Genomic DNA, 13,769 nt, shown 5'->3' with positions numbered 1-13,769 from the left:
CAAAATTGGAATCACAACATTTTAATACTTTTTCATTATAATATATTTCATGTGTAGATATAATGGGCTTTATAATAATCTATACTTTTTTATTCACACCAAATAACGTTTCTGCCTATTGTTTAGTGCTAGAGATAGGCCTATTATTCTTATTATAACTTTCAGCGTGCCCAAAAAAGTTTGGTCAGGATTTGCCCCTGGATCCAAAACATTGATGATGCAACATTGAAACATGTTATCAACAACATGCAGCTACATGTTAACACACGTTCGACAAAAGACGGTGACTACTTCCAATACTTTCTGTGATGTCATGTATTCAGCATAAGTGAAAGAATGAAAATCTCACAGTTCTCCATTCATCCATTTAAGATTTATAATAAAAAATTTGAGTTTGAATCAATATAAATCACCATGTATATATATATGAAAATTATAATGAATAATTTTATATATTACATATTTAGATATAACTATGAATGCAGTTTTAAAAAGATACACAATGATTCAGGCTTACAAAGAACGGAAACAAAATTATTTGTTACTTCTTTTAAAAACACTTCTTTTCTTCAATCTATTATACTTTTTTACAAAACAATTTTGATATTTATAACTACACTAAATGACATGAATATAATTTTGGCACATCATGTATCATGTTATTTAATCGTCGGTCATAAGCTCATATTTCTTAGCATTTTCTCTAATTTTTATTTTGCAATCTGTATAAGATCTTAAGATAAATAGATATTTAATCATTTTTGTTTTCGTAAGTTTCCTAAGAAATTAAATTTAGTTTTTTATTATTATTAAACAACAAAAATTTTGAATGGTTCATCATACTGGATAGATATAAAAATAAGATTCGTAGCTGAATTTTTATGCTATTTGCTGTGAATTCTTTCTTGCATATACTTTTGCAAAACACTGTACATATTGAAGTTATATAGGTATATTAATTTCAGCAGTAAATAATTGCAGTATGAAATATTTTTAATAAATTTATAGTACTTACTGTAAATTAAGTTATATTTTCTATCATATATTAATGTATAATCCTTGAAATTTATAAATACATTATTCCCTCTATCAATAATTCACAATAAAATTTTACAATTTTAATTCTGAATTTCTTAAATTTATTTTAAAATGCTTTCACAATTAGCTTCTCTAGTCATAATTCTAATTCTCCCGCATACGTTTTGTTTGTCCCTTTTAAATCAGTTTTCGTTGTTTATTGATTTCTGTGTGTTTACCTCTTGATTGGAAGATCCACTGAGTTTCCACTCGACTACAAAGAAAGAAAAACATCCAAAGGTGCCGGTTATCACCAATATCAATAACTGAATGGGCAGACTGAATTTGTTAGAGTAGAAAAATGCAGCTGCAGCAGCGACCGACTATAAACGATAATAAAAATGGGACAAGAATTATATTAATTTTGAAATAACGAACTATTATGCAAAAATTGGAATTCATACCTGTACGAATTTAAATAATGCAAATGCAGGTGTACTTTCGTTGGAATACATAAAACCAAGAATTGAATATATCTAATGCAAAATAAAATAATTGGTTGATATTAACATTGATTAATCATAGAAGAATTATAATAAAATTATAGAAATATAATAAAATGCTAGAGAATTATAATAACATAACATTTCGTAGAAAAAAAAATACTGTAAAAATTATTTTAAAGTATGAATAAGTACAACTGATGTTCAATAAATCTGATAGAATTTGGGGAACATAACAAAATAAACTTTTTATGTAAGTCAGACTAGTGAATGGAGTAGCTATACAACTAAAATTATGCAAATTAAAAAGAGAAATGCAAAGTAAAATAAGATTTGGATTTAAAATACAGTAGACCCCCCTATAACATGGGTTCATATAAGACGGATTCGTATAACACGGCAGAAAAATTGCGATCGTGTTCGTATAACACGCTAAAAAAGGCTCGTATAACACATTAAAAGAATGAGACAGATCGTCATGGCCAACTCGTGTCTCGACAGGATTGGTTGAATCTGGACTGATAGTGGACATTGCACAAACTGTTGAGTTTAAATGAGAAATGAACCTACTAAAAAACATTTATTATTCAATGGCCATAAAAATTATATTTCTATTAATGATGTCTCCAAAGTTCGGCGAATTTTTCGCAGAAAGAATAACTTATCGGGAAACGCGTCCGCCGTTCGATGAGCCGCTCCGCGACAAAAACAAGCTTAAGCAATGGTGTCTTCGAATGGTGCACACTCGGTAAGTAATCCTACAATTTTTTGTTTATAGCATAGTTTATATGGATTATTCCCCAAAAATTATACGTGATTTGGAAATGTTCGAGTCAAATTAATCTAGAATCGATTAATTTTATGGAAGAAAAACCTTTCAAACAGCCGTACCCCTAAACTGCACCAGACTGTGCCGGACTGTGAACGGCTCGTGTATTTGTAGAATCTACATGGAATTCATATAACACGGAACGTATCTGCCATGTTATAGGGGGTTCTACTGTACTGTTAAAATATTTATAAAATAACATAGCATCAAAGAAACAAATGCAAATGAACAGAAGAGTGAGACCAAGGAGCATAAGTGCAGCATTGCTATTTTCAGTACAAAGGTGACAAATTTTGTTAACAGATAGGTTTTGTTAAGAGCAACTTGAGTTTAATGCCAGAGTGGTGTCAGAAGTCATGGCCCAAACTGAAAGACTATAGTCAATAAGAAACAGAACATTAGCATAACACAGGGAGTGAAGTACTTATAAGATAAATATTGATTTATAGTTGCACCAAAACATCAGTCACCCAATTAATAGATTTTTAATTAAGGATTGAATATGCTGATTGAAAGTAATAAAATCAAAAATGGCGCCTAAATTGTTGAAAGTATCCAGATGTGTAATTTGATGGCCATTAATATATCATAAAAAGTAAATTAGGGAATGGAGAAGTGAATAACATGATTAATGCCAAACCCATGTTCCAAGATTCCTCCATGTTAATGTGGTGAGCAGGCATGTGTGCTCTCTAGACCAGTGGTTTCTAAAGTGGGTGCTACCATTCTCTTATGGGCAGTGAGTAAATAAGAAACAAGTGGGCGGCAAGGAAGTACTGTACTAGAGGCAGGGTACTGAACGATGATCATAGAAGACAGTTGGGGTCACTGACAACCTTTCCTCTTTTAAAACTGGTAAGAAGACAGATGGTGTTTAATGAGTTCCAGATGTGGTGAACAATGTACAGTAAGGACACAAAATGTGATAATATATAAAAAAGATTTTCTAGGAATATTTCCTAGAAAAACTTTTTAAGGAAATATTCCTTACTCAGAATAGCCTTTCTCACACAAGAGAAAATGGATTAGATGATGTTGGGTATAACTTTATGGAACCAAGAAGAGTGATATAGAGAAATAGCATTTTCACAATTGGCAATTAAAATTCACTTAAGTAAAAAATTAAAAAATATTATGTATATACAAAGTAAAACTTTGGTTCCATTTCTTTTCCATCATTTTAACACACCAGCAACATCCACAAAAATTCACAAGTATGGAGACAACCTTTCTAAAATGCAAAAACTGAAAAACAGCATCCTCTTGCCAATCACTTAATAATATATTTTCCATTTTTTGCATTTTACTGCAGAGGCAGACTCAAAAGAAAGGTCATCTCCATGTTTGTGAATTTTTGTGGACTGTCACTGGTGTGTTAAAACGATGGAAAAGAAGCGGAAGTAGGAGGTTGGCCAACTGGGTGTGTTATTCAGGACAGTTGAGAGGTCACGACTATCACGTGTGAGTGTAAAAAACCCTCTGAGACAGGCTTTCCATCATTAATCCATTTAATAAAATAAAAAGTTTTCTTATAATTCTTTAAATTAAGTTGTGACACAGCTCAAGGAGCAAGAAACAAGTCTGAACAATAGTCCAAATGTTCTGGTCATCATTTTTCTTCGGTCCTGTGAGGACGGTAAGAAGATCGACAGCCCCGGGGTGCACAGTACAGCTTTGAGTGATGTGGACCTGGTCAAATCAGGATGACATCGGAGAGCGAAGGTAAATCCCAGGACAACGAATGAAGTAGCAATGACTATTTGGACATGATCATTATGTTTTAACTGTTTTTATGATAAATATCATCCAAAATGTTGTCACATTCTCGTGAAACAGTAATTGTAAGTATTTATTGCATGTATATTTTTTGTGGTGAAAACTTTAAATTGTTGAAAAATATTTTTTGAATTCCTTGATATTTTATAAATAATAATAAATTTAAAATTCAATAATTAAACATGGCATAAAAAATGTACATAACAAATTTAATAACAATAAGATTAAATTATAAATGTAAAACAATTTCTCATATGGAATTTCAGCCCAAATATCAACACTCTTCATGCAATGCCATAACTAATCCCAACACATAAATGGCACTTCTGCATAGGTGTTAATAATTCTGGAAAAACCTTAATCATGATTTTCTCAAGAATGCGTGAATAGTGGATACTGCAGCTTTGGCAGAGTTTGAATACAAGTAACTACTACACATCCACAAAATTTCATCAAAATTAGTGATGACGGCCTTCTGGGTTTCCCTTGTTAATAGTAATATTTAGGTATATCTTTATAAATATTTAATAATTAAATACAACTTTAATAATTAATGAACTTCTACTATTCAGACACCTTATACCTCTGAGAAATTATTAATTTAATTATGCAAACGTTTTCCACCTGTTCCACAGGTCATCTTCAAGCAATTTCTTACTTCTGGAATGTTATCTCGTGCAGGTTCGAATATATATGAGCACGATATTTCAAAATTTTTAAAAAAACCGTTGGAACATTCCATGTAAAATTTAAAATATAAACAATAATAAAAACATTAATAAAATTGATTCAATAAACATATTGATCCGCTAAATAATAATTTAAGGGACGTAAACTAACATAATATATAACTATATTTTTATAGGGGATGAGGATATGCTATATGCTTGATTAAATGGGGTGTTTGTCAATCATGAATTTCCACGCAGTTGGCAAATTCGTTGCGTCTTTATAGTTCAAACATCTACCTGTTGTCCCTGATTTGTATATTTCAAATTTTTCCATGGTTAATGCTAACGATGGTGAGCGTACTTGTTGGATAACTTTGGCTTCATTCCAATTAATTACTGATCCCTCAGTTTGTGCCATTTTTGATAAGGTGGTAGTGCAGTGCCCTTTACTGATGTCATACATATGTTCTTTTAGTCTTTTGTTTAAGCCTCTGTTAGTGACTCCTATGTATTCTTTATTCAGGTCCAATTGATCATTTTCGTATGGGATTTTATAGACCCCAGAGCATTCATCCGCTTTTGTGCTATCTTTGTCGTTCCTGAGGACACTGTAGATGGTGGGTGCGCGCTTATAAATCAGCTTTGCATTCTTACATTTGGCTATTTCCTTCATTATCGTGGACAATCCTTCTCTGTACGTGAATTTAGTTATTTCCCCGTTTGCATTCCCTTTCGGTTTCTTTTTATTAGGTGTTATGTAAGAGTTTATTAGGTTTTCGACTATTGATTTTTTAAATCCTAGGGTTTTTGCAATGGTTCTAATTCTATTCAACTCTTGTATTCTGTCATACACGTTGGAGCAATAGGCAAATGCTCTTCTAATAATGGCCCTAAACGCCGATAGTTTGTAAGTGGGCGGATCGTTTGATGTGGAGGGAATGTATAGTGGGTCATGCGTGGGTTTGATATATACTTTCGTAGATAAGGAACCTTCTTTAAATGTAACACTGATATCCAAAAAATGTACTTCTGTTGTGCTGAGCTGTTCCAGTTTTAGCATCAGGCCATGGTTATTCGAATTCATCGCATTCAAAAAATGTTGTATCTTTTCGTCTTTTTTCCATACAATTAGTATGTCGTCGACGTATCGTTTGTATAAAACGATATCATCTTTAAATGTTCTAATAGTAGTTTGCTCCAATTTACGTATCACCAATTCACACAGTAGCCCAGACATTGGGCTGCCCATGGGCACACCTTTCTTTTGCTTATAAATCTTGCCATCGAAAGCGAACACTGAATGGTAACATATTAGGTCAGCCAGTAGTTTCATGTCTTCGGGGTAGGCTGTTACCCTTGGGTCTAACGTGCTGAGGGTGTCCACCAAAGCTTGAAAACATGCATCCAGTTTAATTGATGGATATAGATTTTCGAAATCCATAACTGAAGCAATTTCTTCTTCTACTAAAGATATGTTTTGGAGATCGTTAACCACGTTCAACGGGTTCTTTGTGACATATTGGTTATTCTCAATGTGCTCGGACAAATATCTATGTAGGTTCTTTTCTAGTTTGTAAGTTGGTCCTTTGTGCTTTTCAACCACTGGTCTAATCTGCTTTTTATCTTTATGCGTTTTAGCGAATCCGAAGAGTCTCGGTACACTTGGGCCTGTTACACTTGTTCCTTTGAGAAATGGAAGTATTTTGGTGATTGGTGATTTCTGTAATTTTTTGACCTTCCTGTCTAGGTTATCAATTATATTATGATCCACCCTTTCGCATTCTGTATTTCTTATATATTCTTCCAGTGTGTTGACATAATGTCGCTTATCCATTATTACTAAATGTTTGCTTTTGTCTGCTCGTGTCAATATTAAGTTGTTGTCGGCCAACCACCGTTTCGTGCGCTTAATTTGTTTCACCTCTGTTTGCCTTGGTCTTTGGTTCATGCTCTTAAGGGTTGTTTTCCAACGAAAATAGTCTTTGTTCCCTTCTTCCATGCCTCTGATTCCTCTTTCAATTTCTGCCATGGTGTTTTTCCAGTCTTTGGTATTGTCCAGGGCATAGTTGGGGCCTTTTTCTAGTACGCTTTTAACATCCGGTGGAATCGATATCTGGTGCCATAATATATACGGAACTGGCTTTTCCTTTGTAATCTTCTTTATTTGCTTGGCACATAACCAACTAAATTTTTTCTTATACTTCATTCTTAATTTATGTTGTAGTTTGTCCGTTAATTTGGTAACACCCGCGTTGATATCCACAAGCACACTGCGGTCCTGTACATTTATTTGATTCTCTAGTTGAATAATTTTATTTAGAGTTTTATACCTTATATTCTTGGTGTGTCTGACTGACCTATTTAAGCAAATCTCTTGTATTCTTCTTCTTACTGATTTGCATTCTTCTGGCAGTTTGATCCGAAATATTGACATCGGGTACACCCCATTTAATTTGCATTCCTTCAGGAATTCCAACTTGGTATCCATTCTTATCATTTTAACTGCTATCTTCCTGTACCTTATCAAAAATGGCACAAACTGAGGGATCAGTAATTAATTGGAATGAAGCCAAAGTTATCCAACAAGTACGCTCACCATCGTTAGCATTAACCATGGAAAAATTTGAAATATACAAATCAGGGACAACAGGTAGATGTTTGAACTATAAAGACGCAACGAATTTGCCAACTGCGTGGAAATTCATGATTGACAAACACCCCATTTAATCAAGCATATAGCATATCCTCATCCCCTATAAAAATATAGTTATATATTATGTTAGTTTACGTCCCTTAAATTATTATTTAGCGGATCAATATGTTTATTGAATCAATTTTATTAATGTTTTTATTATTGTTTATATTTTAAATTTTACATGGAATGTTCCAACGGTTTTTTTAAAAATTTTGAAATATCGTGCTCATATATATTCGAACCTGCACGAGATAACATTCCAGAAGTAAGAAATTGCTTGAAGATGACCTGTGGAACAGGTGGAAAACGTTTGCATAATTAAATTAATAATTTCTCAGAGGTATAAGGTGTCTGAATAGTATTGTTTTAAAACTCTGAGCATTTTATTCGAGTATAGAAATGGCATCACCGGCCGCATTGTATAGGAGCTACAGGAAGATAGCAGTTAAAATGATAAGAATGGATACCAAGTTGGAATTCCTGAAGGAATGCAAATTAAATGGGGTGTACCCGATGTCAATATTTCGGATCAAACTGCCAGAAGAATGCAAATCAGTAAGAAGAAGAATACAAGAGATTTGCTTAAATAGGTCAGTCAGACACACCAAGAATATAAGGTATAAAACTCTAAATAAAATTATTCAACTAGAGAATCAAATAAATGTACAGGACCGCAGTGTGCTTGTGGATATCAACGCGGGTGTTACCAAATTAACGGACAAACTACAACATAAATTAAGAATGAAGTATAAGAAAAAATTTAGTTGGTTATGTGCCAAGCAAATAAAGAAGATTACAAAGGAAAAGCCAGTTCCGTATATATTATGGCACCAGATATCGATTCCACCGGATGTTAAAAGCGTACTAGAAAAAGGCCCCAACTATGCCCTGGACAATACCAAAGACTGGAAAAACACCATGGCAGAAATTGAAAGAGGAATCAGAGGCATGGAAGAAGGGAACAAAGACTATTTTCGTTGGAAAACAACCCTTAAGAGCATGAACCAAAGACCAAGGCAAACAGAGGTGAAACAAATTAAGCGCACGAAACGGTGGTTGGCCGACAACAACTTAATATTGACACGAGCAGACAAAAGCAAACATTTAGTAATAATGGATAAGCGACATTATGTCAACACACTGGAAGAATATATAAGAAATACAGAATGCGAAAGGGTGGATCATAATATAATTGATAACCTAGACAGGAAGGTCAAAAAATTACAGAAATCACCAATCACCAAAATACTTCCATTTCTCAAAGGAACAAGTGTAACAGGCCCAAGTGTACCGAGACTCTTCGGATTCGCTAAAACGCATAAAGATAAAAAGCAGATTAGACCAGTGGTTGAAAAGCACAAAGGACCAACTTACAAACTAGAAAAGAACCTACATAGATATTTGTCCGAGCACATTGAGAATAACCAATATGTCACAAAGAACCCGTTGAACGTGGTTAACGATCTCCAAAACATATCTTTAGTAGAAGAAGAAATTGCTTCAGTTATGGATTTCGAAAATCTATATCCATCAATTAAACTGGATGCATGTTTTCAAGCTTTGGTGGACACCCTCAGCACGTTAGACCCAAGGGTAACAGCCTACCCCGAAGACATGAAACTACTGGCTGACCTAATATGTTACCATTCAGTGTTCGCTTTCGATGGCAAGATTTATAAGCAAAAGAAAGGTGTGCCCATGGGCAGCCCAATGTCTGGGCTACTGTGTGAATTGGTGATACGTAAATTGGAGCAAACTACTATTAGAACATTTAAAGATGATATCGTTTTATACAAACGATACGTCGACGACATACTAATTGTATGGAAAAAAGACGAAAAGATACAACATTTTTTGAATGCGATGAATTCGAATAACCATGGCCTGATGCTAAAACTGGAACAGCTCAGCACAACAGAAGTACATTTTTTGGATATCAGTGTTACATTTAAAGAAGGTTCCTTATTTACGAAAGTATATATCAAACCCACGCATGACCCACTATACATTCCCTCCACATCAAACGATCCGCCCACTTACAAACTATCGGCGTTTAGGGCCATTATTAGAAGAGCATTTGCCTATTGCTCCAACGTGTATGACAGAATACAAGAGTTGAATAGAATTAGAACCATTGCAAAAACCCTAGGATTTAAAAAATCAATAGTCGAAAACCTAATAAACTCTTACATAACACCTAATAAAAAGAAACCGAAAGGGAATGCAAACGGGGAAATAACTAAATTCACGTACAGAGAAGGATTGTCCACGATAATGAAGGAAATAGCCAAATGTAAGAATGCAAAGCTGATTTATAAGCGCGCACCCACCATCTACAGTGTCCTCAGGAACGACAAAGATAGCACAAAAGCGGATGAATGCTCTGGGGTCTATAAAATCCCATACGAAAATGATCAATTGGACCTGAATAAAGAATACATAGGAGTCACTAACAGAGGCTTAAACAAAAGACTAAAAGAACATATGTATGACATCAGTAAAGGGCACTGCACTACCACCTTATCAAAAATGGCACAAACTGAGGGATCAGTAATTAATTGGAATGAAGCCAAAGTTATCCAACAAGTACGCTCACCATCGTTAGCATTAACCATGGAAAAATTTGAAATATACAAATCAGGGACAACAGGTAGATGTTTGAACTATAAAGACGCAACGAATTTGCCAACTGCGTGGAAATTCATGATTGACAAACACCCCATTTAATCAAGCATATAGCATATCCTCATCCCCTATAAAAATATAGTTATATATTATGTTAGTTTACGTCCCTTAAATTATTATTTAGCGGATCAATATGTTTATTGAATCAATTTTATTAATGTTTTTATTATTGTTTATATTTTAAATTTTACATGGAATGTTCCAACGGTTTTTTTAAAAATTTTGAAATATCGTGCTCATATATATTCGAACCTGCACGAGATAACATTCCAGAAGTAAGAAATTGCTTGAAGATGACCTGTGGAACAGGTGGAAAACGTTTGCATAATTAAATTAATAATTTCTCAGAGGTATAAGGTGTCTGAATAGTATTGTTTTAAAACTCTGAGCATTTTATTCGAGTAATGAACTTCTACCATAGTTTAATAATCTGGCACCTATGACACCAGAATGGTACTAGATTTCTAGGCATTTTTGTATTTCTGCAAAATATGGTGAAGTTTTAAGCAATCCAAACATATTGTTTATATATTAATATAAATACATGTAAATGTTAACATATTGTGTAAATAACTACATGTAAACTGAAAAGAAGAAAGAAAGAAGTTATAATGCAAGAAAAGTAAACTTATAATTAAAACATTAGAATTTGTGAATATATAAAAACAATAACTGAGTAATATTTTCCAAAAATTGATGGACAAATGCCTTTGTACAGGAGGGTCTAATGATGTGTTCACTTGTTTATAATCGATCAGCGCAAATCGCAACCGTCAATCTCGTAACGGTCGAATCGTAACGGTCAACTCTTTGATAACAGGTGAGTGTCTGGGAATTGTAACGGATAAGTTATGGCGGCGCTGATCGATTATAAACAAGTGAACACATCATTAAACCCTCCTGTACCTCTCAAATCTACCATATTCTCAAAATCCTGGATACGTTACTACTCATGATCCCATAGTCAATCTCTCAATATGTAGCAATATGCACGGCCACAATCCCTCCAGGGTCATTAGCACAATGTATGTTCCACAATAAAAGAACTTGCACTTTACGCCAGCTGTTGTATATATAATAATTACACTTAAGTGTTGTGGTATTACCAAAATAAACTTTTAAAAAATGAACATGTTTGCTAGTACTTTCAGTAACATAAAGTCACCGTCATCAGGTGAAAATTGAATACAATAGCTATCAAATTTTAAGTTTTCAAACAATTTTAAAATTATAAGCAGCACGTGGATGGAATATAGAACAAATTTGAATTAGAATGATGTTCTAAAAATTATAAAACGGAAAATAGGAGTGACGTAATTTACCCGAAGTTACATAGCGAGCAATAGCTAAAGCAAAAACGACTATGCAAAAAGGAAACTAAAATTGTAAACTGAATTATAATTTTAAAATTGTTCGAAAGCTTAAAATTCGATAGCTATTGTATTCAATTTTCACCCGACAATGGTGACTTTATGTTACTGAAAGTACTGCAGAACATTTTCAATTTTCAAAAGTTTATTTTGGTAACGCCACAACACTTAAGTGTAATTATTATATAAACATATGTTCAAATAAATTTGAATTTGCAGAACTCTAGTGTGCCAGACCATCATCAAAAAATTCTGCATTTTGGAAAGTGTCAAAAATTACCAGGCATTCTAGATTACTGGGTACAGAATTAATAAATTTCTATTGTATTTATATGAAATTACCTGGGTATTAAAACAAGAATCTCCAAATCCAAGCAAAAAACTGCAAAATAGAGCTAAATAAACACTGAAATGAAAAACATTAATATTAATAACCTTATAAAATTTTTGCGTATTCAAAAATATTTAAATAAATCAATTTTATAATTTAATTTAGGCTTTAACTATTGTATTACAATTCATATGTCATTTTAAAAATAATTTTAGAATATGAAAATAAGGAGATAAATATATAATATTTACAGTAACGAGTTCATTTAAATAAAAAATTAAACATTTAATTATCGAAATCACACACGATGAGGATGAGTAAAAGAAATCACTTAAAAAGTTATAAAAATTCTTTAGTTTACAATTTAAATTTTGCATTAAACAATTATTTAAACCCCAACAAAGTCATTTTGTCCCAATTGGGAAACACTATTTAATAGTGATGATGCTGTTGACACCACACAATGATTGTTGACCTCACCAGTCCTTTTTTCACAAGGAAAAAGAAAATTTGGTTTTATAAATTTAATTAAAATGTGGTATGTTTAAAATGAGAAAGAAAATTATAAATTATTAGCATTTTGTTCTTAGATCATAACAAAATAAAGAATTTGTACTGTATTTTTGCAAATTGACCGGCATGCCATTTGCCGGCATGCCTATTGTGTCCAGCATGCTGGGAAAGACCAGCATGCTGGACACAATAGGGTTACCGGAATGCCAGTTAAACTGTGACTAGTAAAAAAAACTCATCAAATCTAACAAAACAAGTTGTTAAATAATAACATTTTAATTTGACTGACTGATAATCAGGAAGAGAGTTTCCAGTTAAGGTCAATAAATCAATTAGTGGCTTATTGATGTTACTTGTAGTAGTAGTTAGTCAGTGCAAGGTGCAGCAAAAACCTACCCTGACCTTAAAAGATAGCACCTTCCTCTCAAACTTCATACAAAGAGGATATTAATCCCTGTAAGTTGAGATAATTTATAGTAAGTTTCTGAAATTTGAAATGTTTATTTTTCTGTTTTTTGATCATATTAGAATAAAATAAACATAAAAAAAAGCACTTTTGGTATTCCATGAGTATTTTACATCATTAGAAAGAAGGCAAACTGCAGAAATTACACATGTAATCATAGTTTCTGACATGTTGTGCTGACAGTTTTACAGTTTTAGAATAAACACTCATTTTTTTCACACACCTGTAGTGCTCTGTCACTAAATTGTTCCCTTTTTTTTTTTTGTAATTATATATTTTGTATATCAGTACCATTTCTGTATTGGATTTTCTTCCTTGTTGTGATACCTGTTTATTTGTAAAGCGCTTCGTTTGTCACATGTTGGCAACCACTTGTTGGCTCGGGGTTGGTTGTAAAAACATCATGTGACTAAGGTGGAAGCCCTGGATGGCAGGGATTATAAAAAGAAGAGTATAACATGGGCAAGCATCTTTTTTCTCGTCAGAGGACTTGTCGAGAACACACCAGAGGAAGGCTTTGAGGGATAAGGGGAGGAGGTGTTGAGTGGAAGGGTTAGCGAGGAAAGGAGAAGAGTAGTGGCGAGACGCTGTCTCTTTGTTTTTTTGGACGAAGGGAAAATCCATTTGCATTGGGAGGAAAATTGTATCTGGAGTGGAAGGACTGTTGTTTAAGAAAGGAAGATTAAGGAAATAATTCATACTCGAGTATAGTTCTCCTGTTTTTTTTCTTGTTGTTGGAATAAACAAGATTCAACGAATGTAACGATGATTCCAACACGTACTCGCCTTTGTATATACTGTAATTATCATTATTAGGCTAAGTGTCATTGTAATCATAGTAATTAGTGTACTAGTGTATTAATTATCAAATCTTTGCGAGATATATAAATATTGTTTTCTGTTTTTTTTTGGT

General features: G+C 33.1%; 1 protein-coding gene across 1 annotated transcript in view; it reads right to left on the bottom strand.

Moving 5' to 3' along the window:
* Positions 1 to 1,103: 1,103 nt before the first annotated feature.
* LOC136984108 (UNC93-like protein MFSD11) overlaps positions 1,104 to 13,769 on the bottom strand; it is a 61,366-nt gene continuing 48,700 nt past the window's right edge. The window contains exons 11-13 of the mRNA XM_067281032.1: positions 11,889 to 11,952; positions 1,482 to 1,553; positions 1,104 to 1,400 (exon numbers count right to left, since the gene is read on the bottom strand). Coding sequence (XP_067137133.1) covers positions 1,221 to 1,400; positions 1,482 to 1,553; positions 11,889 to 11,952 — 316 coding nt within the window. The 3' untranslated portion in view covers positions 1,104 to 1,220. The remainder of the gene's footprint in view (positions 1,401 to 1,481; positions 1,554 to 11,888; positions 11,953 to 13,769) is intronic.

Source organism: Centruroides vittatus, unplaced genomic scaffold, assembly GCF_030686945.1.
Source record: "Centruroides vittatus isolate TY-2023 unplaced genomic scaffold, ASM3068694v2 contig_904, whole genome shotgun sequence".
In the NCBI taxonomy this organism is placed as follows: Eukaryota; Metazoa; Arthropoda; class Arachnida; order Scorpiones; family Buthidae; genus Centruroides; species Centruroides vittatus.
The sequence above is the reverse complement of the archived record's forward strand: the minus strand, read 5'-3'. Positions and strand labels throughout refer to the sequence as shown.